The following is a 27,312-nucleotide window of genomic DNA, read 5'->3' as shown; positions in this document are numbered from 1 at the left end:
GGGAGGGGGGCGGGGGGCACCTGCACAGAAGCACTTAGCTCAGCTTGGAAATCGAGGCTGTAATTAGAGGTCTTTGTTGCAAATGATTTCCTTCCTTTGGCTTCCTTGAGATTAGCTATTCTATCCCAAATCATTCAATCTTAAAGCAAACAAAGCAAAATAAAGTTTTAGTAGAAAATGTAAAAACTGTAGACAGTATAGTGTAAATTAACAATAATTTATTATTACCTAATACCCAGTCCATGTTCGAATTCCTCCTGTTATCTCAAAAAATGCCTTTGTGAAATTGGCTTGTTTTCCTCAGGATCCAGACAAGGTCCACACATTGCATGTGGTCCATTTGATCTATAATGTATAACAGTACCTTTCCCTTCTTTTTATTTTATACCATTTACTCGTTTAAAGAACCCAATAATTTGCCCTGTAAATTTCCCATCTTCTGTATTTACCTGATTGCTTCCTGGTGGTGTTTTAATTTTGTTCCTCTGTGCCCCATACTTCCTGTAAACTGGTAGTTAGATCTAGAGGCTTGATGAGATCCAGGGTGTTTTGTTTTGTTTTGCTGGCAAGAAGACTATTAGAGGTGGTATGTATACTTCCCACGGCATCACATCAGGAGGCACATGTCTAGCTGTCCCATTTTTAATGATATTAAGATCCCTACATTATAAGATTCCTCTCTGACCTTTCACCTAAAGATTTTTAGCATCCATTGATGATAATTGCCTAGACCCGTTATTTCTTTAGAGGTTACAAAATGATTTTCTAAGTTTTGTTATTCCCTATACATATATTGGCTGGAATACTTCTATAAAGAAGAACTTTCCCTTTTCAACTATTTGTTTACCTGAAATAGTTTATACAAAAAAGGCAGTTTGATCTTTTCCCAAGAATCAGTGTTTGCCCCTTTCTATCAATTTTCAGAATAATTTCTGAATTGGGGCCCTAGCAACCTCCAGAGCTGACCAATGAAGATTTTTTAAAGTATTGTTATGAACTCACGGGTTTTTTATGTATATGAAATGCTCCAGGCCCTTGGAGTCACTTGTTCTTTTGTGTACTCAAATTGTTTCATCTTTGGCAAATGGGAGCACCTCCAAATTGCTTCCTGGGTATTTTTTATATGACCCCAATAGTTTTTTTTATAACTTCCTTGTTTTTCTGGTACAGTAAGATGTTCCAGGATCATTTCGTACATTTTTTGCCTCAAACCAGGAATCATTTCCCAAAGAATCCTGGTTGCTTTTAATGCATAATGCTCTTTGGAGACCAAAATCTGCACGCTAGGTGTTTCAAAATTATAATACTGATATTACTACTAACAGTAAAAACCAGTGAATGCTGTTTGAGGTCTCTCTGTTGTTCTTTTTGTCCTCAGAACATTCACCTACATCCCATTAGGTATGTACAGTTCAAACTATTGTGTTTTTAAGACATTTGAAATAATACTTTTTTCTGTGCAGTTATGCCACCAACCTGATATACAGTTAGGTTCATTTATTTTGTTTATTTTAATTTTTATGAATACTTCTCATTTTTACTTAATTCTGTTTTCTAATTACATAAAATATTTGTAGTGTTCCTGTCTTAGTCAGCTTGAGCTACTATAACAGAATACCATACATTGGGTGGCTTAAACAACAGGAATTTATTTTCTCACAGATCTGGAGGCTGGAAGTCCAAGATCAAGGTGTTGGTTGATTTGGTTCCCTGGTGAGGGCTCTCTTCCTGGCTGGCAGATGGCTGCCTTCTTGCTGTGTCCTCACATGGCTGAGAAAGAGAGCTCCTATCTCTTCCTCTTCCTATAAGGACACTAATCCCATCATGGGGTCTCTAACCTTTTGATCTCATCTAAACCTAATTACCTCCCAAAGACCATCACATTGGAGGTTAGGACTTCAACATTGGAATTCTGGGGAGATACAAACATTCAGTCCATAATATTTCCAAAGTCAAGACTTAAAAAAACAATAGCTTTCATCTCTGTCCCTGCTACCTTTTCCACTCCCTCCCCCTATAGGTAATCTTTTGTGTGTGTGTGTGTGTGTGTGTGTGTGTGTGTGTGTGTGTGTGTGTTTAGTTTATTCATCCATTGTTTCTTTTTGAAGATATAAGCAAATATGCACTCATAAATTTACATATAATTATAGAAACCAAATATGTTTGGTTTTCCTCCTCCTCCATTTTCTTACACAAAAAGAAGCATACTACAATCTGGTAAATATACTAAAGACCACTGAATTGTACACTTTAAAAGAGTGAATTTTATGGTTTGTGAATTATATCTCAATTTTTTTAAAAGGAAGCATACTGTAAACACTGTTATGCACCTTGATTTTTTTTTTTTTTTGCGGTACGCGGGCCTCTCACCACTGTGGCCCCTCCCGCTGCGGAGCACAGGCTCCGGATGCGCAAGCTCAGCGGCCACGACCCATGGGCCCAGCCGCTCCGTGGCACGTGGGATCCTCCCAGACCGGGGCACGAACCCGCGTCCCCCACACTGGCAGGCAGACCCTCACCCACTGCGCCGCCAGGGAAGCCCCACCTTGATTTTTTTACTTAACAGTTTGGATATCACTTTATATCCCTTTAAGAACTCTTCCTCATTCTTTTTGACTGCTATGTTACACTCCAGATTCTTAGTTTATTCAACTAATCCCCAATTGATGGACATGTGGCTGCTCCCACTCTGCCACTGCAAACAGTGTGTAATCCATAGCCTTATGTATGTGTCATTTCATGTTTTTGAAGGGTGTCCTTGGGATAGATTCTGAGAAATGGGATTGTTGAGTAATTGTGCATGGAGTTTTGCTTGATGTTGCCGAATTTCCCCCGAAGGGCGGTATGATTTCATTCAGTCCTTTCTTAAGTCTGACCTTAGTCCCTGCTGCTGCAATGCCCATTTATCCTTGGCCTCCCCTGGACCGGGGGATCCCCGTCAAGTCTGCTGTATCTCAGGGGGGCCTGGGCAGGCCAAGGAGAGGGTGGGCTCAAATATCTACTGACATCCCCCCACTCTTCCCCTTCCTTCCCCAGCTGGATCCTGTTTGATGAGAAGAACTTTGCGGGTGAGCAGCACATTCTCTCTGAGGGCGAGTTCCCCACTCTCACAGCCATGGGCTGCCTGGCCTCCACGGTCCTGGGCTCTCTCCAGAAGGTGCCCCTGGTAAGTGCCCCGCTCCAGTTTCAGGCACCCCTGAGGCAGGGCTTGCTGCTGGGGGAGCCCACACACAGAGCCTCTTCTCCCTGCTGAGTGGGCTTTGGGGCTTAAACCCAGTCTTCAGAACCACCCCAGGTCCCCTTGACCCCAGGGCTTCAAAGCCAGGTCAGCTTACTAGGGATTTATTGAGCCCCTGCTGAGATAGGTCCTGGAGCCCTGCAATATATCAGACACAGCCCTGCCTTCAAGGAACCCAGAAAGATTACAGCTCAGAGTGCTGTGTCCTGAAACTGAGGTGGGACAGGGCCAGGAGGGGCTAGCACTCAGGGGTGGGCTGGGAGCAGGGGTGACCAATGAGGTGGTGATTCTGGGCAGGGAGGAGTGGAACGGCAAGGTGGCTTTGCTGCATGGGGGGAACGGTGGGCGGGAGGAAGGCAGTGGGGCTGCTGCTACAGTGATCCAGGACAAACGATGATGTCCTGGACTAGGAAGACGTGGAGAGAAGTGACATGGGCTGATGAAGGACCTGGAGTCTGTAGGACTTGGTTATGAACTGGGTGGCCAGTGGGAGTGGCACAAGCAGAACAGCTGGTGTTTACTGTACCATGCTCTGGGCAGTGTTTAAAAGGCTTCCCATGCACTAAGGCATTTAATCCTCACCACAGCCCTATGAGCTATATAACTATTATCTTCTCCCTTTTTCTGACGTGAAAACTGAGGCACAGAGAGGTCACGTGACTTGCTTCAGGTCACGCAGCTGATAATAGACAGAGCCAGGTTCTGTACAGCTACATGCTGGGCTCTGAAGACAAACAGACCTGGTTCTGAAGCCTGGCCTTAGGGCCTTGAGCAAGTGATTTACCTTCTCTAGCCTCAGTTTCCCTCTAAGTGGGGATAATAATAACACCTGTTTATAGGGCTGTTGAGAAGTTATAATAAGATCAGGTAAAGCACTTGGCACAGAACCTGGCGTGTAGTAAGCCCTGGATAGAGAACTGCTATAATGACCAGTATTATTCTTGTCACTCATCTTAGAAGTGCCATTTACTGGGGAGGAGGTTTGAGGGGCAATGGGGGTTCTATCTGGCACATGCTACATCTGAGAACCTGGGGGACACCCAGCTGGCGGTGTCCAGGAGTCAGGGGCCCTGTGGGGTGGAGCTCAGGAGGGAAGAGAACCTGAAAGACCATTCTGGGAGTCGGGGTGTCTGGAACTAGAGGGACTGAGTCGGGGACTCTCGCGGCCTCACCCCTTCTCTGTGCCCCCGGCCGCAGCACTTTTCAGAGCCATCCATTTTCCTGTATGGCCTGGAGTGCTTCGAGGGGAAGGAGATCGAGCTCAGTGGGGAGCTGCGGAGCCTGCAAGCCGAGGGCTTCAACAACCACGTGCTGTCTGTGCGGATCAAGGGGGGCTTGTGAGTGTGCCGTGGGGATGCGGGGGCTGCGAGGGAGGGAGGGAGGTCAGGGGCCTCCAGGTCTTCCCGCCACTTCTACTGCAGTCCCCTCCACGCCAGGAGGGAGAGGGGGGAAGGGTCACTGGCCCTCAGGGCTTGGACCCCAGCCCGAGGTGCTCTCCAGGACCCTCCTCTACCCTGCAAACCCCAGAGCTCCCTCCCAGCCTCCCTCTCTACCCGCTTCCGGGACCGGAACCCCAGGCAGAGGAGTCGGGGCATGAGAGAGGAGGAGGTGGAGAATGTTCTGACGGCTGCTCCTCCTCTTCTACCTGCCTACCTGTCTGTCTTCCTCGCTGTGTCTGTGGCACTTGCTGGGCCCAGCTGGGTGCTGTGCCAGCACAGCGACTTCCGGGGCCGCCAGTGGCTGGTGGGCAGCTGCGAGATCACCAACTGGCTGACGTACAGTGGGACCCAGAGGGTGGGCTCCCTCTACCCCATCAGGCAGGTAGGTAGCATGTCGGGTTGAGCACGTCTGGGCCAGTCTGTCTGGCTGTCTGTCTGTGCGTTTCCCATGTTTCTCAAACTCAGCCTTTGTGTACTTTTGTCACAATTTTTGTCACACCATCATTCCTTTTGAACCATTGTCTCCTTAATATTTTCCTCTAAACCAACTCACTTTTTTTTTTTTACTTTATCCTATCCTAAGGAGTAATGTCCATAAGATCATGGGTTTGATGTGTATGATTTTTCCTTAATAGACATTGTGATAAATTCATTACCATTAAATTTTTAACAATAAGGCTTATCCACATAAGCCTGAAAATTATCTCCTGTACCACCCACCAGTGGTAAGCACACTTCACTTTGAAACACTGTGTCTGTACTTGTGTTTCCGTATGTCTGTGAGTGCATGTCTGGACATGTGTCTCATTTATGTGCCTGTGCATTTATGTGGAGGCATGGCCACAGAGGGGGGTGTGTGTGTGTGTGTGTGCGCGCACACGCGTGCCCATGTGAGGGCGTTTCTGTGTCTGTGATATCACTTGTATGCATGTGTCCTCTGGAGGTGATCTGTGGGGGGATGTTTGTCATCCCCTCACCCTGTACATCTGTGAGAGTGTATTTATGACTGCACGTACCTGTACTTGTGACACCATTGAAAGTGCGTGTCTTTGTATGAGGAAACTTGTGTGGTCCCTATTTCAGACTCTTATAGCATCATTGCTAGAAGGAATCTTGGAGATTATCTCCAACCTTCACATTTTACAGATGGGGAAATAAAGGCCCAGAGAAGTGGACAAGAATTTGCTCTGCAATCTTCACGAGCATTTTACCTCCATGGGCCTCAGTTTCCTCATCTTTAAAATGGGCGTGCTATGTATGATAGAGTTGTTTACAGGGTTGAAGATGGTAATGATGTAAAGCCCTTAGAACAGTGCTCGAATGGTTAGCCACTCAACAAACCTTAGCCGTGATTATTACTATTACTATTATTACTGTCCCCACCATCCGAGACCCCCAGGTGATTTGTGGCCGAGCCAGGTCTGATGTCTGACAGCCCAGTGTCCGCCCTGCTGTGGTACCTCTTCAGCATGGGTAGTGCGTGCATTTCTCTCTGTAAGTGTGTGTGCACATCTGTATTCCTATACACATCCAAACTTTCGGCAAACATAAGTGCCTGGCATGGAGTCGGCTGGGGGAGCAAATAGTGTGAGCGTACATGTCGATGTGTATCCACGTGTTTGTGACTGCGGCACTCCTGTACAACCATGTGGATCTTGGGTGTATCTGCCAGTGTTTCTGTGTGTATCTCTACAGATGTGGAACTGTGTGCGTGTGTACTACGTATGTGCCCCCGGCATATGTGTGAGAAAGAAGGGGTGACTTAGAAGCAGGGTCGAGGATGGTTTGGGGCAGGAGGGAGAGCTTGGGAGCTTGGGATACTGGAGGGTCCAGAGTTGAGGGCACTGGGGGCCCAAGTGGGAGTATCCCTGCCCAGAGACCCCTGACTCTCAGCTCCCCCCACTCACCAGCGCCGGGCTTATTTCCACCTCTGGAATGCGGCACTGGGGGGATTCCTGGCAGTGCCGGACCACGTGGAGGACATGAAGGCGGGCCGCGTGGTGGTCTCTGAGCCCCAAGCTGGAGGCAGCTGTATCTGGTACTACAAGGATGGGCTGCTGAAGAACCAGGTACCAGTTTAGGGACTGGGACAGGGTCACCAGGGCCCCAGACCCTCACAAGCCTACCTTTGGGACTCCTAGCCTGTTCCCAGTCAGGAACAGGACCCAGCCTTTGGCCAGAGAGACAGAGAGATACACAAACACCAAGACCCTGGTGGAGGTGGAGAATGCAGGCTGTGTACCCCTGGGCACTTTGGGCTCTTCTCTGGGCCTGTCTCCCATCTGCAAAACAAGAGTGTTGAACCAGATGCTTCTAAGGGACCACTCAGCTCTGATATCCTGTGACAGATTTGGAGCCTATTAATAATGATAGATCTACTCCACAAACATTTCCTGAGCACCTGCTATGTGCCAGGCCCTGTTCTAGGTGCTGGGAATATAACAGTGAGAAGACAGAAACAACTCCTGCCCTCCTGAAGCTTGCATCCTAGTGGGGAGAGAAAGAAACAAATGAGTAAAATATCTTAGTACCTTAGGTGTTAAAAAGTGCAATAGAGGAAAAATACAATAAGAAAGGAAAATAGGAAGTATCAGTAGCTCTGACAAGGGGAGCCCTTCCTGAGAAGGTGGCATTGCAGGGAGGCACCTTGCAGGTTTCTTCATGTGAATGCCTCATGTAATCCCTAGAGGGCACTAGGGAGCAAGTTCTATTATACTTCCCATTTTATAGGTGAGGAAACGAGCACAGAGAAGTTAAGTAACTGGCTGAAAGTCACATAGCCAGTAAGTATGTGGAAGCTTGTCTGCTGCTAAAGCCTGCGCTTCAGGAGTCAGTCATGGAAGGCTTCCTGGAGGAGCTCGTATTTTTCCAGCCCTTTTATGGTTTCTCACATTAAACCCTCACAACAGCCGTCCCCAAGGAAACCAGAGCTCAGAAGGATTAGGAGATTTGCCCAGAGTCACAGTCCATACAAGCCAGGGTTCAAACCTGGGTGTGTCAATGGTGTCTTGGGTTTGGTGGAGTCTCTGTGGGGAAGGCCAGTGCCTGACGACCTCCTGGGGCCTCAGGTGGCCCCCACCATGAGCCTGCAGGTGATTGGCACCCCCAGCACCGGCTCCAAGGTAGTGCTGTGGGCTGAGAGCCGCCTGCCCCGCCAGACGTGGAGCATCAGTGAATCAGGCCATATCTGCAGCCAGATGTTTGAAGGCTGGATCCTAGATGTGAAGGGTAAGTTGGGCATGTGTGTGGGAGAAGGCCCCTGCAGGCAGCAGAGTCCCCAGCTCTCTCTGACCATCTCCCCATCTCTTACCCCCTCCCCCAGGTGGCCAGGGCTATGACCGGGACCACGCAGTGCTGTGGGAGCTGGCCAAGGACAGGGCGTCCCAGATCTGGACTGTCCATGTGCTTTGAACCTCCCCCCACCCCCCAGCCCTGGAGGCTCTCCCTGGGATGAAATGTTTTTATAGGGTTTTTTGTTGTAACATAAACTTTTATAATATGCTCCCAGGTATCCTCATCTCTGTGCACCTTGGTATTTGGGGATGGGAGTGAAGATTTGTTCACCTGCCTTCTTACTTGCCTGCACTCAGGTGGGCTTCTTCCCTCCCAGCTCCAGTTCTGGGGCCCAGGTAAGGCCCCCGTCTGCCACAGAGGGAACAGTGGGACCAGGCTAACCACTGAGTGTGGTCTTGTATGCAGTCACCCCAAATGATGTGTTCTCAGGTCCTGCTCTGAGCCAGGTTTGGCACTGGGCTGTGGGGACACAAATATGAACCAAGCCCCTTGGTCCCCGCCCTCAAGCCACTCACAGTCCAGTGGAGGATCCCGATGGGAACGGTGATACACTCAGTGACTGGGTGAGAATGGAAGTGGAGGGATGCACAGGGGAGGAGGCTAAACCTTTTAGGGGCACAGGGCAGGGAACACTGCTCGAAGGAGGGAACCCTCAGCTAAGATGTGGAGGATGAGAAGGAGTCAGCCAGGCTAAAGGGTGGCAGAGGGATGCAGACAAGTCCAGGGGCGGAAACTGGGAAGTGCAGTTTGCAGATGCAGACTCAGTGGGCGGGATGGGAAAGGCAAGTGGGAGCCACACCTCAAAGGGCCTTGCCCACCCGGGCTCCTCTCAATTCCCCCCAACTCTGGTCTCAAGTCCTAAAGGTTTGGCCCCCAAGAAGCCAGAACAGGGGGTCTTGGTCCCTAACCCAGCTCAGAGAGCGCAGGACATAGTCTTTCAATCTGGTAGACACTTGTCTGGTAGACACTTGTCCCCTTGGCCAACGCCCTCCAGGAAGAGGCAGATGGTCGAGGCCCTTGGGGGCTTCTCCAGAGTTCCCTTCCTACTCTTCAGCTCCCAGTTCCACCAGCCCGCACCCAGGAGGGTTGTCCTTCCTGCCTTCCCAGCCCATGGGTAGGCAGGGAAGAAATGGACAGTGGCCTCTTCGTCTTTTTCAGTCCCCAGTGGTTGGGGACTTGAAGACAGGAGGATGGCTGTGAGGCTGGGAACCCCTATAGGCTGGTGTGTGTGTGGGGGTGCTTCTCTCTGAATCTGTCATTCTGAGGACACCGAGGCAGTGGAGTGGGGGGCTCTCTGAGCCTCCGCAACTGGGGATGTCCAGGGTCTGGGAGGGTGTGGGGGTGGGGTCCTCTGGGACCATCATTCCCAAACTCGCAGGGACAGGTAAGCAAATGCAACTAAAGGGAGGGTGAAGATGGCAGGTTCCGCGTCGTGTCCCTGCAAGGGGATTCGAAGGGGAAGGGCCTCCGCATGTGGACTTCAGCGCAAGGCAGGTGAGGTGCGAGCTCGCTGGTGCCACCTCGCCTGCTGATGGGGCTATAGGTAGCCCCTTGGTGCTGCTGCAGACCTGGCTCTTTGGGCCTGGTGACGTCCAGTGACCACACACGGGACCCCACTCCAAGTACATGACAACTTTATTGAGCCCCGGCTGGGTGGTGCTTGCCCCTCCATGTCAGTATCTCGCTGTGTCAGCCATGGCCCCCCAGGCTCTACGTGTCAATTCCCACAACCTGCTCACCTCTAGCATCAGCCCCTCCCCAGGATGGGGCAGGGAGGGGCTTCTCTTGCTAGTGATGGTGGCAGCTGTCCTTGGGGCACGGGGCTAGGGCTGGGCTGGGGCGTGTCACCTCATCTGAGGTGGAAGAGCTGGATGAGGATGTTAGTCAAGAAGACAAGGGTGCTGCCGCCGCCCAGGCTGCCGAGGGCTGGGGCCCCATTCCCGGGTTCCTGGGTGGTGGTCTGGTTTCCCAAGACTCCAGTTTGTATCTGCAAGAGAAGTACAGCAAGTTCATGGGGGGTTGAAGTTCGTGTTTGTTGCTTAGAGACAGTTCCCCCACCCCAAGTAGTTCTCAGTTCCCTGCCCCAGTGACCACAACTTCTACCACAAGGTCCTGTGGGGATGGTTGGCTGCTTCCTGCCTCAACACAGGCAGGGTCAGAGGCAGTTACCGGTCCACGTCCCACAGAACCTTCCTTTCACGTCCACCAGACCACCAGCTCCTCCAGCATGTAGGAGATAGGGGAGCCTGTGGCCCCAGCCCTTGACCGTCCAGGGCCTGAGCCTCCCTGAACCTCAGTTTCTTCATCTTGCGAATGGGGAGAAGAGCCCGTCACAGTCATGGGGGTCACATGAGACAGGGCTGGTGAGAAGGCACCTGGCAAAGTGTAGGTGGGTGGGGAGGGTGTGACTTCTCCCCTGAGAAGGTAGCAGATGGTGATCAAGCTGTTCTCAATGCTTGATCAGGCTGCAACTAGAACTGCCCCTCATGGAGATTAAGCTGTTCTCGATGCTTGATCAAGCTGTTCCTGATCGAAACTGGACGGTTCCCATGTCCCACACCGACTAACACGTGAGATGCCGCCAAAGCTGCCTCTTGGAATAGCAGTTGATCTCAAGACTCTACCTGTTTCCGGAGTGGGAGATTTCTATCTTAGCATTGCCAAACGCGCGGGCGCCTCTCCCGGGGGGTTTCCTGCCACCTCCAGAACCGGATCAGGCTCCATTTGAACATTTCCCAGCCCCCTCCCATAGGACCGTTTCCCCAGGTTCCCTGTGGGTTGATGCCATCCTCTCTCAGGGCTGTCTTCCCAAGCCTCTTAATCCCCTGTTATTCCACAGCACCCCTTGGGTGCCTCAGTATGCCTGGTACCCTGTAAGTGCTCCCCAGCCTCGGGTACAGGAGACAGTCCTGCTCAGGGGCAGCCCTCAAACGGGCTGATCCCAACCAGACGGACTGAAGGCTGGGAGTCAGGCCCCCTGAGCCCATGGTTCCCCTGCTGGAGCCTCTGCTCCCATGGAAGAAGGCTGGGTGCCCAGGAGCCTACATGCCCTCTCCTCCATGCCGGGCAGATCTGGGGAGTCCTGGGTGATGGTGCTGGGGGCTCTGGGGTGCTGCTCTTACCTGAGTCATAATCAAGAGGCTGATGGTGAATAGGAGGAAGAGGAAGCCTTTCATCTTGGGAGTCTCTCAATGGCCCTCTTTGTAGCAGCTTTTGGAGATGAACGCAGGGCTGTCTGCAGGCCTCTTTTGGCTTGGCTGCTTTTGAACGAGAAGGAGGCAGGGAGGCGGGGTGGAGGGAGAGGAAGGAGGGCCTACAGGGTGGGGTGGGGTGCTACTGCTTTTCTACAGACCTTGGGGTGGAGCGTGCCAGGCCCTAGGTTCTACAGCCCTGGCAGATGGCGGGTTCTGGAGAGGGACTGAGGCACATCCCAGGGGATGGGAGGTAGGCATCCACGAGGCACCTGTGGGGCAGTAAATAGAACCCTGGGCTTGGAGTCATGCATAGCGGGGATTGAATCTTGGTTTAATCACATAGCAACTCCGAGACCCTGGGCCAGAAACTGTCCGTCTCTGAGCCTTTAACAAAAGAGCTGCCAGAGAATTAAATACAGTATAATTAAAAGGAGATTGGGGCAGGGGATAGGTGCTGAAAGAGAAAAGGCTGGGATAAATTTAGGTTTCAGGATAAGGTTGTAGACTGTTCCACAGGTTCAGAATGAAGGCTTGGGGAGCATGAAAATTTGGGGTGGTGGGGGAGGAGATTCCTGTGAAAACAAAGGAGCACTGTGTTAGGAATCCAGAAACCTAGCTTCTAGGTAAGCCCATTCCCCCTGGGCCTCAGGTTTCGCATTTCAAGTGAGAAGACTGAAGCGGATTATTTCTGAAGTTTATTAAGACCTAGCATCTTGTGATTTGGATGAAGAAAATAACAGATTGTGTATGTCAATCTCAGATGGATAGGAGGAGGGCTAGTGGAGGGTCGAGAAGTTAATAAACTGCTGGGGAAGGGGTTTGGGGTGGGGTGGCTGTGAAGTTCTAGCCAGGGGTGGGGGATGAGGTGAATCACAAAGGTGCCTGGACAGTGCTCCATTCTTTATACATTTTATTCTCTCAGTGGGGTTCTGCAGTAGGTTTCATAATTATCCCCATTTTCCTGATGAAGAAACTGAGGCTTGGATATTAAGTGACTTGTCCAAGGTAATAAAAGTTGGAGCCAGTTTCATGTGTAATTGAATCCAGGTATGTCTGAAGCTGCAGCCATGTATGTAACTTCTGGGGCTTTCCTAGAAGTCACCAATTAAGTCTTGGTTCCCTGACTGGCTCCCTCCTGGAGGACCCAGGGATCGGCTCTACAGCCCAGCTCCAGCCCCACTTACTCTCCCTTCCTTAGTCTATTCTATGTCTCATTTGCATGCCAGATAGTGAGAAAAATAAAACCTCTCACTTCCCTTCTATGCTTTTGTGTCTCATGTATCAAGCCTCAGAAAAACCTGTGTGGGCCTTTAGGGCCTCCAGCCCTGGCTAAAAAGAAACAGAAAAGAACTGAAAGTCAAGGCTGGAGAGAGAAAGCCAGGAAATGGTGAGAGAGGGGTAGGAATCTCGCCCCGGGGAGGTGGGTAGGGAAGGAAGTGGGTGGAGCCCTCAACTACCTGTCACTGCCCACCCCCATCAGCTCCTTCCCCAGAGGCCTTTCCTGACCCTCTTGTTCAAGTCTCAGCTGCCTTTGGTGCACCTGTTGGGGTGGGTGATTCTGGGGGTTCATGAGAGTCTGTGAGGAAGGGATACCAGAAGGGCACTGGCCCAGGAGACAAGAGGCCCATGTTGAAGTCCAAGATTGCTCTGCGCCATCATACTGGGCAGTCTTCTCCCTTCTTACAAAGAGGCAGCTAAGGTGGGCTAAACCCTGGGGCCAGCCAGGATGCCCTTTCTCCATGCTGTGGATTCTCGTGAGGGTACTTAAATGCCAAGCTCATATTTGCAAAAATATTCTTAGAAACCTGAGAAATTTCTTTTCCATGTCCTGGGTCTCTGCTGTCATTTGAGCTTGAGCTGCTAGTGGTGGGGGGACCTGGGTGCTGGAAGGGTTTTTAGGGTCATCAGGACTTGGGGCATGAAGGGATATCTGGAGTCTGTCAGTACCTGAGAGAAGTGGGGCTTCAAACCTTTTCCTCTCCTGCCCTCTGAGCAGTTTGATTCTGTCTTGACACCATCTGGATAGACAGAACCCTGGTCGCAAAGCTTAAAGAGCTTAGAGAGACCCCCATTTTACAGATGGGAAAGTTGAGGGCCCAAGAAGGGCAGGTTAATGGCAGAGCTGGAGATAGAACCTAGTCTATTTCTTGACTTCCCTGTCCTACTGTACACCTTCTCCAAACCTGACTTGATGGGAAATCTCAATCCACACCCCCTACAACTCCTTCAAAGAGAGGGAGTTCCTCAGTGTTCCAAGAGCTCCTTCTCTTGGTCACTGCACTAAAGGTTGTGCCCGCTAAGAATATGGTCTAGTAGTTTGACCCAACACCAGGTCCCTCTAGGTCTCATCACCTCTTTAACTCAGCAGAAAACAGAATATGGGACTTCCCTGGTGGCGCGGTGGTTAAGGATCCGCCCGCCAAGGCAGGGAACACGGGTTCGAGCCCTGGTCTGGGAAGATCCCACATGCCGCCGAGCAACTAAGCCCGTGTGCCACAACTACTGAGCCTGCGCTCTAGAGCCCTCACGCCACAACTACTGAACCCGCATGGCACAGCTACTGAAGCCCGTGCGCCTAGAGCCCATGCTCAGCAAGAAAGAGAAGCCACCACAATGAGAAGCCCGCGCACCTCAACGAAGAGTAGCCCCCACTCACTGCAACTAAAGAAAGTCCAACACAGCCAAAAATAGATAAATAAATGAATAAAAACAAAAAAACAGAATATGGCAGTTAGGCTAGCTGAATGAATGGGTGAATATAAGGTGATCACTCCCACCTCCAAGCCGTGCATACCTGTATTCATGCAGTCAATAAATGCTTATTATGGGGCAATAGCAGACTAAGTACTGGGGAGTTACCAACGAAGAAAAGAATTAAGGGGAACAAAGAGGTGAGCCCTTTGGGACTGCTTTTCCCCTAAAAGTATTTGCCACTTCCAGAAGAGACAGCTGAGAAACTGAGCAGAGCTTTCTACAGATTTATGGGGCTGGAGGAGAAAAACTGTAGTTCAAGACCTACTAAGAAATGGGGGCCCTGGTAAACTCCCCCACCCTCCACTAGGCTTTGGGTTGGGACCATGAAAGGTTACACCTGAGGAGTAAGAGTAAACAGGAAACAACAGCCCAGCCCGTCATAGAAACTGAAGACAACGTGATCAAAAACCAAAAAACACCTCGAAAAAAACAAAGAGGAACAACAGATAATAGAAACAATTACACAGAAGATCCAGATAATGGCATTATCAACCAAACTTTTAAATAACAATGCTTAGTGTATTCAAAGACATATAAGACAAGACCACAAACTAGAAATTATAGAAAAGAACCAAATGGAGGGGCTTCCCTGGTGGCGCAGTGGTTGAGAATCTGCCTGCCAATGCAGGGGACATGGGTTCAATCCCTGGTCTGGGAAGATCCCACATGCCATGGAGCAACTAAGCCCGTGTGCCTCAACTATTGAGCCTGTGCTCTAGAGCCCGTGAGCCACAACTACTGAGCCCGCGTGCCACAACTACTGAAGCCCACACACCTAGACCCCATGCTCCACAATGAGAAGCCACAGCAATGAGAAGCCTGTGCACTGCAACAAAGAGTAGCCCCCACCCACCGCAACTAGAGAAAGCCCACACAAAGCAATGAAGACCCAACACAGCCAAAAATAAATAAAATAAATTTATTTTAAAAAAAAAGAACCAAATGGAAATTCTAGAACTTAAAAATACAATAATAGAGGGCTTCCCTGGTGGCACAGTGGTTGAGAATCTGCCTGCTAATGCAGGGGAAACGGGTTCGAGTCCTGGTCTGGGAGGATCCCACATGCCACGGAGCAGCTGGGCCCGTGAGCCACAACTACTGAGCCTGCGCATCTGGAGCCTGTGCTCCGCAACAAGAGAGGCTGCGATAGTGAGAGGCCCGCGCACCGCGATGAAGAGTGGCCCCCGCTTGCCACAACTAGAGAAAGCCCTCGCGCAGAAACGAAGACCCAACACAGCCAAAAATAAATTAATAAATTTTAAAAGATACAATAATAGAAATTAAGAACTCAGTGGATAGTTTTAACATCAGATTAGACACAAACGAAGAGAGAATTAGAGAAGTAGAAAATGATACTAAAATACTACAGCATAATATAGTTGTTAAGTATCTGCTGTGTGCCAGGTACTGCACACACTGGGGCTACAGAAGTGAAAAAAAAGGACATAATCCCTGTTATTATGGAACTGACATTTGAATGGGGGAAAACATTAAAAATTATGGTAATTTAAGATTTCAGTAAATGCTGTGAGGAAGTCAAAAGGGTGGTGTGAGAAAAGAGAAATGGGAAGAGGACATATTGTAGGTTAGTGTTCAGGGAAGACCACTCAAAGGGAATGTTTGTGCAGAATGAGAGGGACCTGGGTGAGCAAAACACCTCAGACCACTCCCTGTCCCAGTTTCACAGTGTTCTTTAATGACTGTTCCCAGGGCCTTGCACAGTCTCACACTGGGCAAGCACTCAATATGTACTTGAGCTCAGTGACAGAATGGAACACAGCAAGGATGGGAAGAAAGGAAGGGGGTTGCAGCACATATTACAGTATGATCTGCCCTGCAGCTTTCACCCCCACTGAGAGAGGGCTGTGATCCAACAGCGCCACAGAGCATTCCAAGGGAAATCTTCATCTGTTTGTTCATCCATCCATCCACCCATCCATTCATTTCAGACAATTTATTGACACCTACTGTGTATCAGGTAAGATGAATGAGTAAAGATCCCTTCCCTTGAGGAGTTCATAGTCCAAGAAGGAGACACATACAGAAAAAAATCACAAAAAGGAATAAGGAATGTTATAATGGCAGCAGGCCTACTAGAATGTAGAGTGTAATTCTATCTGGGGGGAGTGGGGGTATTCATGGAGGAGGGGACATTTGAACTAGTTCTTGAAGGATGGAGGGGGATTTTCCCAGGGGAAAAAGGCAAAGGAGGATGTTCCCATTGGAAGGAGAAGCCTCAACATAGGAGAGAACATGACAGTTTCTGGAACACTGAGAAGGGTGAAGGGCAGGACACATAATATGAAGGTCCTAAATGTCAACAGGATATAGGGAGGGCTTGACCCAAGGCGCCTGTGATGTGGGTGGAGAAGAGGGGGAAGGTGGGAGAGATAGCCAGGTTTTTATTCTGAAGGAATGCTTGAACTGAGAGGACCTCTTTCTCCATTATTATTTACCTCTCCCTCCTGAGCTGCTAGGAGTTGATAAACTCTTTAGCCCCAAAGGGGTCATAACTGATAAGGGTTTTTCAGGAAATGACCTAGAAGCAAAGCGGACTCTATTCTCAAGAACAGAGGCCTCCAGAACCCTCTAACACTCTAACCCTGTAACCCTCTACTTCCTCATCCCACAGGTGGGGAGCAGACCCAGAAAGAGCCTCCCTCCTCGCATTCCAGGGCTTTTGCACCATTGTCAGGCAATGAGCATCCACCCCAGGATGGAATCAAGAAGAGGCCAAGTGGCCCCCACCCCAGAAGTCCAGAGGGAGTCCTGGGTGAGCTTGGAAGCTGGACAAATTTTCCTCCAATGTCCTTCTAACACTTAAATCTTTTTTTTTTTTTTGGCTGCACTGGGCAGCACGCGGGATCTTAGTTCCCTGACCAGGGATCAAACCCGTGGCCCCTCTAGTACAAGCGCAAAGTCTTAACCACTGGACGGCCAGGGAAATCCCTAACACTGAAATCTTATGTAAGTCTGGAGACCTTGGAAAGATTTCCAGAACCATCTAAGATGGGAGATAGAAAAATATAAGTCAGAAAAATAACTATTAGGCGAGCTTAGACTCTTGTTTCATTTTCATAACTTTGTTTTTGGAAAACATCTTTTTAAAAACAATATAACAATATTATGAGAAATTTAATTTGCATGATAAGGGTTATCATGCAAGGTGGGTTCTATTAGAATCTCTATTTTCCAGATATGGAAACTGAGGCTCAGTGGAGTAGCTGGAGCAGAAACAGCCAGCTAGTAAGTGACAGAGCCCAGTCCCGTAGACTTGTTAAGTATTGGTGGCCCATAATATTTCCTCAATAAATGATGGCCATCACTATTTTCCAAGTTTCTATGATGAAAATGTATACTTTTATAATAAGGCCCTGACTTCCCCCAATAAATGTGTTTTAAAAAATAATAAACTGGGGACTTCCCTGGTAGTGCAGTGGTTAAGAATGTGCCTGCCAATGCAGGGGACACAGGTTCGATCCCTGGTCCGGGAAGATCCCACATGCCGTGGAGCAACTAAGCCCGTGCGCCACAACTATTGAGCCCACGTGCCACAACTAACAAAGCCCGTGTGCTCTGGGATCCGTGTGCCACAACTACTGAGCCTGCGTGCTGCAAGTGCCGAAGCCCAGGCACCTAGATCCCGTGCTCCACAGCAAGAGAAGCCACTGCAATGAGAAGCCCATGCACCGCAACGAAGAGTAGCCCCCGTTTGCCGCAACTAGAGAAAGCCCGTGCTCAGCAATGAAGACCCAACGCAGCCTCCCCCCCCCAAAAAAAAATATATATATATAATAATAAACTGCCCGCCAGGTTAGAGGGCTCCCACCTCCCTCACAGGAACGAGATATTTGCTGAATGTCTGCCTACTGCAGAGTCTCAGGCCATGCTTCCGGCCCTGGGTAGGAGGGAGGTATGTTGTAAACTCTGATGCTTGGGTAAATGCCAGTTCACTCCCCAGTCTTGCTGAGGTGGGAGGCAGCGGGCACACCAGGACCCATGAGGCCAGAGCCCCCTGCCTCCCATTGCTGTTGGTCCTTGCTTATCTTTAAGAGCAGAAGGAACATGAGCAAGGTGACAGTAAAAGGTTGCTAGTCCCCTGACTGTGGCTCCAACCCCCCAAAACACTTGGCCCCAGCATGACCTCGAACTTTCTCATCTATCTCAAGCCTCTGAGAACTTTCTGGGAGCAGCTTAGTGGCAAGAGAGCTCTCCCACCTCCAACTTCCAGTCACACTTTCCACCTGAACCCTTCCCTTGGCCGTGGACCTGTACCACCTGCACCTTGGCTTACCTTTGCCTGCCTGTTTTACTAAAGTGGGAGCTTCTGGAAAGAGCACAGATTCTGGAGGCAGACAGTTCTGGGTTTGAATCCACTTTTCTGCTTTCTACCTGCATAGTCTTGAGTAAGTCACTTTACTTCTCTGAGCTTCAGTTTTCTCATCTGTAAAGCTCATAATTTTGGCATCTGGCACTTGCAAGACACTCATTAATTGGTAGCTTCCTTCAGTCTTCAATTGGTGTGTAAAGAATGCCTCAAGGAGCCTGCCCTCCCCTAAATGCAGTAGACGAGAAGGTCAAATGGAAAATATTAGTAAGTGCAGTTTGAGACACACAGAGAAAGGGCTTTGGTGGTTAAGCCAAGGCATAAGGAAGTGGGTGCCAGAAATCATAGACTCCCAGATCACAGCTGGAAGACTGAGATGATAATGCTAGTTAAAAGCAGGAAATGTTTTGAAAACTTATTCTGTATGGGTATTGTGACAGGTACTCTGTATGCATTATCTCATTTAATTCTCATGGCAACTCTGTGGGGATGGGTATTATCCCCATTTTACAGAAGAAATTAAGGTGAGGAACTTGCCCAAGGACACACAAGTCAGGATCCACGACTCCAGAGGCTTAGCTAAGTCCATGCTCTTAACTAAACTGTCTCTAGTTTTTTGGTTTTTTGTTTTTTTCGGTACGCGGGCCTCTCACTGTTGTGGCCTCTCCCGTCGCGGCGCAGAGGCTCCGAACGCACAGGCTCAGCGGCCATGGCTCACGGGCCCAGCCGCTCCACGGCATGTGGGATCTTCCCGGACCGGGGCATGAACCCGTGTCCCCTGCATCGGCAGGCGGACTCTCAACCGCTGCGCCACCAGGGAAGCCCTCTCTAGTTGCTTTAATCCAACACCTTTTTTTTTTTCATGTGAGGCTCAGGAGGGGAAGTGTTTCACCCAAAATCACACAAAGTGTCTTATCCAAAGGCAGGGGGAGTCTCACCCAAATTTTCACACAAAGGAAACAGAATATGAGCGTCCCTTCAGGGCGCCGTTTGGTCAAGAAGTTAGCAGAGAAATTCAGATTTAAGAAACATTTATTAAGTACTTGCATCATTTCCATTCATGCTTAAAAGAACTGCCCCCTTAGTACTGTACCGATCAGATGAAAAAACAGGCTCAGAGGGATAAATGTAATTTCTCCCAAAATCAATCTAGCAAAACAGTGGCATTGTCGGGATTACACGTGCAGGTCCAGAAGCTTCCAGCAGCTTCGTGAATCTTATCCCAGGTTCTCCGCTTTCTGTGCCTTGGGTTGACATGAACGGGCCCTCCATTTCTCCAGTCCCCGAGTCCGCTCAGAGCGGTGGATTCTGGGATTTGCAGTATCCAGCGATGAATTGAGACTCCGTGGGCCAATAGAATTCGAGTACAGACGGCTGTACCCGCCTCCGCTGCCTGCTGGTTGCTCAGGGACACCCCTCGAATTAGCCAATGAGAAGCGCACGGATCCTGGTCGCCTGGGAAACCGTGTAACAACAAGATGGCGGCGCCGCGGGCGGCTCTGCATCCCTGCGTGGTGAGTCACGGCCCTAGACCTTTCTGCCCATGGAGCCACACACACACAGGCTGGGGCCCTCACCCCGAGAACCTCGAGGACACGCGAGACCCGCGGCCCGGCTCCCCCAGAAGACCCCCCCGCGCCCTGGCAGCAGATTCGGGCCCCCGCCTACCATGGCTACGCGTGGAGGAAGGGAGGCGGTGACGCGGCTCCTAGGGCGGGACTGGTGGTAGAAGTCACGTGGTGAGCGCTTCCAGCTGGGGATTTAGGGGTTGAAGGTGTACAGCCTGCTGGCCCTTGTCGGCGCTGGCGAGCGCTGGGACCTGTGGGGGGATAAATTTGACTCCCAAAGATGTAGAGGCATAAGACAGAACTTTCCTCTCAAAACTTGAGTCTTAAGAGGCAGACAGCCTAACCTTTAGCCGCCTCCGGCTTGAGGGGGAAGACAGAGTCCTCCCAGGAGGACCCCAAAGTGAAGGGAGTAGACGTGGCTTTGTCCTCAGGGTCCTCGGTCTGAGGCAGGAGACACAGCCCTGCGCTCAGGAGTCCCCAGGCTGATAGGAAGATACAATCGTCGTCCTCACGGGTCTCCTATAATCCATGGGAAAATGGATCTGAAGACAGTGTGTTGGATTGGCCTGGAGAGACTGGAATGGGGAAGTCAGTTTGGGGCCATTGTGACAGCCCCAAAGAAGGGCAGTGAGAGTCCCACTAGGATGGCCAACAGTGGTCATGGAGAGGAGGAGCTATGTGTGAGAGACTTGCAGAGTTTAACCTGCAGGATTTGGTAACTGATGGGATTAAGAGGGAAAGAAGGAGGGAAAATTTTTGTGTTTGGATGATGGGGTCCCATTAAGAAGGGGGAAGTGGGAGGAGCTTATTTTGAGGGAAGATGTTGGTTTTGGTTTGGAGACCAGGTCCTTTTCTTTCCTGTGATAGCTTTATTGAGATAAAATTCACATACTATATACTTCACCCCTTTAAAATGTAAATTTCAATTGTTTTTAGTATATTCATAGAGTTGCCCAGCCCTCACCACAATCAGTTTTAGAACATTTTCATCAGCCCAAAAGGAAACCTTATACCCTTTAGCAGTCCACCCACACCCTCCCCGTCTCCCTTTAGCACCTCCTACCCTAGGCAACCACTAACCTACTTTGTCTCTATGGATTTGCCCATTCTGGACATTTTATATAAATGGAGTCATAACAATTGGTGGTCTTTTGTGACTGACTTCTTTCCCTTGGCATAATGTTTTCAAGGTCCATTCACATTGTAGTATGTATTTCATTCCTTTTTTGTTGCCAAATAATATTCCATTGTAAGGGTATACCACATTTGTTTATCCATTCACTGGTTGATGAACATTTGGGTTGTTTCCATTTTTTGGCTATTATGAGTAATGCTGCTTATGAACAGATATACAGATTTTTGTGTGGATGTAAGTTTTCGTTTCTCTTGGGTATATAACTAGGCATGGAGGCCATAAGATAACTCTGTTTAACCTTTAGAGGTACTGCTAGACTGTTTTCTACAGCAGCAGCACCATTTTACATTCCAACAAAGGTTCCAGTTTCCCCTCTTCCTTGCCAATGCTTATTAATTTCTGTCTTTTTGACCAGTTTCTTTTGAGGGGTCATTATGGTGATGAGAATTTGGAGAAAGGAGGGATAATCAGGTCTGGTGGGAGTTCATGCAGGGTTGTTTTTGCTACTAAAGGCACAGTGCCTGGGGCTTTTTAGTGTGATGAAAATGTTCCAAAACTGATTGTGATGGTGGTTTCATAACTCTGAATTTATGAATATACTAAGAACCAGTGAATTGTGTACTTTTAAAAGAGTTAAGTGTGTGAATTATACTTCAATAAAGCTGTTTTTTTTTTAAAAAAAGGTCACATGCTATTTGATTCCATTTATATAACATTCTTGAAGTAAGAAAATTATAGAGATGGGAAACAGAGTAGTGCTTGCCAGGGGTTAGGAACAGTGCTGAGGAAGAGGATGAGTGTGATGTTAAAGGAGTAGCACAAGGGAGATCTTTGTGGTGATGGAATAGTTCTGTACATATCGTTTTTTAATATAAATTTATTTATTTTTGGCTGCGTTGGGTCTTTGTTGCTGTGTGCGGGCTTTCTCTAGTTGCGGCGCGTGGGCTTCTCATTGCCGTGGCTTCTCTTTGTTGTGGAGCACGGGCTCTAGGCACGCAGGCTTCAGTAGTTGTGGCACGTGGGCTCAGTAGTTGTGGCTCACGGGCTCCAGAGCACAGGCTCAGTAGTTGTGGCGCATGGGCTTATTTGCTTCACAGCATGTGGGATCTTCCCAGACCAGGGCTTGAACCTGTGTCGCCTGCATTAGCAGGCAGATTCTTAACCACTGCACCACCAGGGAAGTCCTCTGTACATATATTGATTGCAGTGGTGGTTACACAGAGTCTATACAGGGGATGAAATGGCATAGAATGACACATACAGATTATACAATGTCAATTTCCTGATTTTGATACTGTGTACAATAGTCATGTAAAATGTGACTGTTGGGGAAAACTGTGAAGGATACACCAGACCTCTCTACTATTGTCCTAATTACCTGTGAATCTATAATAATTTTAAAGTAAAAAGTTAAAATATAACTAAATAAAAGCAAAAAAAAAAAAAAGAAAGAAAAAGAAAAGGAGTTAGCCAGCCAAGGGAAGGGTGTGGGTAGGAGTAGGGAGACCATTTTGGGGGATCGGGTTCCAGGCCTGAGGAGCCATGTGTGCAAAGAAAGCCCTGGTGCATTTCAGGGCCGACAGTTCAGAGTGGCTCAAGTGGAGGGTGGGATGCGGGGGGACCGTGGGTGATGATGGGTGAGGTCCAGAGACACAGGCAGCGACCAGATCATCCATGTTAAGGAATTTTGATTTTTTTTTCTGTGGGTGAGAAGGAGCCACTGGGAGTATTGAGCAGGGAAGTGACATGTCAGCTTTGGGTTTAAGAAGATTCCTCTGGCAGTGTGTGGAGACTGGTGAAGGGAGCCACAGGGGCCGCCACACTTGGCCACACATACCCTGAGGATGCCCGGACAAGACGGCAGGAACCAGGCAGGCTGGGGGCAGGTTTGGGAGGCTGGATTCCGGATGATGGAGATCAGGAAACTCTGGACCTTGTCCTTGGAGGGCACCTCTGAGAAAGGGGTGGGGCATGAGTCCCAAACTCCAGAATTAAGACCAAGGGAGCTGCCTCCTGGTGATGCAGGTCCCCTTGCTGGGCAGATTCAGGGGCTGGTGGAGGCCAGGGCCACACATCTCCAAAGTGGAACGGAAGACTTGATTCAGGCCCTGATGGAGGTCGTTTGATTCTTCGATTTCTAGACATTAGCCATGTGATATTTAATTCACTGAGTAGAGTAGTGACCGTTAACTGCATCCCTGATGTTCATTCATCTTTCCAGAAGGAAGAGGAAAGGAAGGGAAATCAGCATTTATGAGGGCCTTCTATGTGCCAATAACAGCAGCAGCCACAATTCACATTTTTGAGTAATTCCTTTGAGCGTTTCACTGGGCTAGGTGCTTTACGTGTGTTACCCCTACCTAGCTGGTACTATTACCATCCCCACTTCACGCTAAAGGAAACTGAGGCACAGGCTATACTGGAATGGCAGAACCTATCCAGGGTCTGGGCTCTTGACCTCCCTGCCATGCAGGTGGTGTCTTGGTAGAATCCTGCCTTGGGGTTGCCCCTCTCTGGCTCTGAGAAGTTGGAGGTGGCCCCTGGTTCTGGTAGGAGGGAAGGGGACGCCTGGGCGTGGTGACCAGCTCCTTGGTAGATAGACAGAAGCCCCAGGCCTGCTGGGTAGTCTTGTGCCAGGGCTTGAAGTCTGGGGAAGTCCCAGGCTTCCGGCCCACCTCTGCACCCCATCCTACCCCCATCGCCCTTTCCCAAGCACTGCTAGGTCAGAGACCTCCAAGAGCAGAGCAGAGAGCTGGATATCCAGCGGAGCAGTGGACATCAAGCATAGGGATCCCGAGGCCAGGCCGCTTCCAGAAACTTCTGCAGAGGCAGTAGGAAGAAGTGAGGGGTGCCACTCCCTGGACAGTGCTCCCTCCTGGGAAAAGTAGCCAGGGCAGAGGAAGTTTCAGGCCGCTCCCTGGTCCTGAGTGACTGTCCCCAAGGGCTGACTTCTTTCTTCTCAGGGAGTTCCTGACAGCTAGAGACTAGAAGTAGAATTATGAGCTCACCTTTGGCTTCCCTTGGCAAGACCCGGCGAGTGCCTCTGCATTCGGAGCCTGTGAATCAGGGGTAAGGAGTTGGCCTCGTGGGATCTTTGTGTCCATGCCCCTGCCTCCTCCCGGCCCCTCCCGTGGACTAGGAGATTGACTCCTAGTGTCCTGAGGAAAACGATAAGAAGTTATGTATCTCTCTCTGATCACCTTATCTTTCTCGAACCTTCTTCCGGGAGGCTCTCCATGTGTCTGAGCACACACTGGGCTGTGCCATTTAGTGGGGTGGCTCGGCATCCATCTGTTTATTCATTGGTCATGAATTAGTTCTTCAAACACTGATGGCCCACCTGTTCCAGGCCCGACCACGTGCTGGGCTCTCAGTGAAGAGAATCCTGTTTGTTCATCTATCAGTTTCATCTTTTCAAAGCATTTTTTACCTCTCTCCTTGCTCTTCTGAAGCCCACTTTGAGTCATTTGCATCATGGCCAAGGAAGTCCAGAGAGGTTAAGTGACAGGCCTGGGGTCCTGCAGCCATTTCAGGGCAGAGCTGGGGCTGGGCTCCTGGGCTTGGGGACTCTTGTAATCTTTTCTCCAAGGCTCTTCCCTTCAGCTCTTCACCATCCTTCTTTGTTGGGAGGAGTCGGACACCCTGAAGCCTGCCCCTTGGCTCACCCCTGGGCCGGGATGGGATTTGGGGGTGGATGTCCTCAGGAGACACTTTCTTTAGGATTGATGGGGGACCTGGTGCCAGAGCCTCCCCCGAAGGCAATCCAGGGGGTCCTAACTTGTCTGTCTTCCTTCTTCTTCCTGCCCCATTCCCAGGAGGCGAGGGATAAAAATGTACGGAAATGGTAAGTGTGGGCTCTGCCCTCGTGTCCTCCTTATGTCCTTGCAGTTGGGCGGATGGAGAGAAAGAGCGTGATGAACTCCCGTCAGCCAGAGTGGCTGGCCAACTGCAGTGCTGTCTGCAGCTCTCGGATTTGGACACCCCACACCCTTAGTGGAGATGTCATCACTAATATTTGAACCCCTCCACTCACCGTGGGGTGGGCCATGAGGGGGGCAGACCCCAGCCCTCCTTCTCCGACAGCCACCTGCAGCCCGTTACAGCCTTTTCTCCCTGAAGCCCAGTCCTCATGTTGCTGCCCTGCCTCCCGCAGGCTCAGACCTTTGCATCCCAGCCCTCCTTTAGCCCCCACCGCGGTGCCGGCATTGGCCACCCAGGTCCCCCCAGGGAGCCAGGTTGGGAGAACTCCAAGAAGAGGCCTGTTCTGGTTGGATCCTTGCTCTCCAGCGTCCCAAGTTTTCTATCCTCATATGCTGGGGGGACAGAGAACAGGCCACTTCATCTTGACCAGGGCCCAGGGCCCCCGTTTCGCCTGGGCTTCAGCCCCAGAGCAGTGACCTGGGCATCCCTGTCTGCAGAAGATGAGGTGGACGTGCTGAATGACGCGCACGGCTCAGAAGAAAGGATCTCTGTTCCTTCCTGCTATGGTGGCATAGGTGTCCCTGTGACTAGGCAAGGTGAGTGCAGAGGCCCGAAGGGGTCTGTGTCCCTGGCAGCAGGAGAGGCCCCGGGGAAAGGGAGGCCCTGAGAGGCATGGCACCTTCTCCCACCTGCTGGGTCAGAGGCAGCTGCTTCTACTCCTGGCTGACTGTGGCCCTGGGCCTGTACCCCAGACCTGTTCAGAGCCTGGCTTGGCGTGAAGCCACACACAGGTCCGGCCGTTAGCTCAGGAGGTCTGGCAAAGCCCCAGGGCGGGCTGTGGCTGGCACCTCTGGAGTACACCTGGCTGGAATCCCCATCAAGAGTGATGTCAGTGGCTCTAGGATTCAGGGTCCAAGAGGAATGAAGGGCCTGAGGGGGAAGCTCAGCCTCCGGGCATCTACTTCCTGCTTCCGCAGGGCTCTGGACAAGGCCAAAGTCCCCTAGACAGTCCCCCTAGCCTGACCCACACCATCCGCAAAGGGCTGTGGCAACACTGCAATCGTGGAGGTGCCCAAAGTAGGATGGGGCTCACTGGGGCGGCTTCCCAGAGGAGGTAGGACTGAGCAGTCCTGGGCACAGGGGACTCATGGTCTGGCAGGGTGAGCTGTGTGGTGCACTGGGCAGGGGCAGGGTCTGAGCTGGGAGTCTGGGGGAGCTGGGGATGAGGTGAGAGTTTTCCACTAGCTGTGATATCTTGGGTAAGCAGCTTCCTGTCTCTCTGTCTCCGTTTCTGTCTCTCGGTCTCTGATCCTCCACCGAATTCCCCCTCTCCTGTACAGGTAGGGAGGGGTTGAGGTGGAAAAGGAGACCGGAAGAGCCTGGCCCCACAGCCATTCGGTCACAAAGCCAGGATCTCCATCACCCCAGGGGGGATGCTTTCAACAGCAACCACAGAAACTGGCTGTTCCCCAGGTCTCTCTGCCTCTCCCCTGCCACCACCCCTCAGCCCACTCTCAGCCAGGGGCTGCCCCTGCCAAGCTCACAGTCAAGGGCTTGCCTGTCCTGTCTCACTTCTCTGCAGGGAAACATTCTACACAGTTCCCTGATCCCTCTTCTCAGGACACCCCGGGCTCTTGGCCTCCATAACACAGCCTCCCTGCCATCCTCCTGCCTCCTAGGCTCTCCCCTCTCGGCTCCCTGCCAGCTCCAGCTTTTCCATGTGATGTTCCTCCTGCCTGGGGTCTCCTCTCTCTCTCCACTCTGCCTCAAACACGTGCTGTCATCCGTGTGCTGACAGTTGCCAAATGTCTATATATCAGTTAAGAAGCTTTTGACTAAAGTCAGCGAAAACCCTGATTCAACCAAGGAACATCAGGGGGCTTTATTATCCCACATACCAAGAAGTCCTAGGGAGACAACAACTCAAAGACATTGTCAGAAGTTCAGGTTTCTCCAGCTTTGCACTGAACCATCCTTGGGCCTGTCAGCTCCGCATGGTCACGTGGTTACAGCAATACTTCCGGCTTCACACAGAGAGAGACAACATCCAGGGGAAGAAGGGGGCCTGTTTCTTCCCATGTGTCTCTCTTGTTTTCTTTCACAAATGTTTTAGCTTGAAAATTTGTCAGCAAACAGCAAAGTTGAAATAATAGTACAGCAAACACTCATACGTCCTCAGCCTAGGTTCAACAGTTAGTGACATCTTGCCATATTTGCTTTCTATCCATATACACATATGTTATGAACACAAATGTATTTTTTGGATGAGCCATTTAGAAATCAGTTGCAGATATCATGACATTTCAGCTCTAAATACTTCCCTTTGCATCTTCTAGGAGTAAGGAAGTACATAACCACGATGCTGTGATCTCACCTAAGAATATGAACAATCCAGTAACTCTCTCTAACATCCCAGTGTTCCAAAATATCTCTCATAGCTTC

At 50.2% G+C, this 27,312-nt stretch overlaps 2 protein-coding genes across 6 annotated transcripts in view; both read left to right on the top strand.

Moving 5' to 3' along the window:
- The window catches only part of CRYBG2 (crystallin beta-gamma domain containing 2), a 29,471-nt gene extending 21,255 nt beyond the window's left edge, over window positions 1-8,216 (top strand). Inside the window, exons 19-24 of the mRNA XM_024766878.1 lie at window positions 2,973-3,166; window positions 4,436-4,575; window positions 4,936-5,059; window positions 6,588-6,746; window positions 7,746-7,905; window positions 8,000-8,216. Coding sequence (XP_024622646.1) covers window positions 2,973-3,166; window positions 4,436-4,575; window positions 4,936-5,059; window positions 6,588-6,746; window positions 7,746-7,905; window positions 8,000-8,088 — 866 coding nt within the window. The 3' untranslated portion in view covers window positions 8,089-8,216. The remainder of the gene's footprint in view (window positions 1-2,972; window positions 3,167-4,435; window positions 4,576-4,935; window positions 5,060-6,587; window positions 6,747-7,745; window positions 7,906-7,999) is intronic.
- Window positions 8,217-19,260: 11,044 nt separating this feature from the next.
- Window positions 19,261-27,312, top strand: part of UBXN11 (UBX domain protein 11) — a 22,625-nt gene continuing 14,573 nt past the window's right edge. For 3 of the 5 annotated variants that reach the window (XR_003006126.1, XM_024766783.1, XM_024766780.1), the window contains exons 1-4: window positions 19,261-19,760; window positions 23,913-24,018; window positions 24,765-24,793; window positions 25,368-25,466. Coding sequence is in view for 3 of the 5 variants with exons in the window: in XM_024766783.1 (XP_024622551.1) it covers window positions 23,948-24,018; window positions 24,765-24,793; window positions 25,368-25,466 (199 nt within the window). In the remaining 2 variants the exon portion in view is untranslated. Of the gene's footprint in view, window positions 19,986-23,912; window positions 24,019-24,764; window positions 24,794-25,367; window positions 25,467-27,312 lie in introns of those variants that run through there. The other 2 variants (XM_024766781.1, XM_024766782.1) reach the window with 2 other exon arrangements.

The sequence above is a fragment of the Neophocaena asiaeorientalis genome, unplaced genomic scaffold (assembly GCF_003031525.2).
Source record: "Neophocaena asiaeorientalis asiaeorientalis breed wild unplaced genomic scaffold, Neophocaena_asiaeorientalis_V1.1 scaffold79, whole genome shotgun sequence".
NCBI classification, from domain to species: Eukaryota; Metazoa; Chordata; class Mammalia; order Artiodactyla; family Phocoenidae; genus Neophocaena; species Neophocaena asiaeorientalis.
Note: the sequence above shows the minus strand (reverse complement) of the source record. Positions and strands in the feature narration are given on the sequence as shown.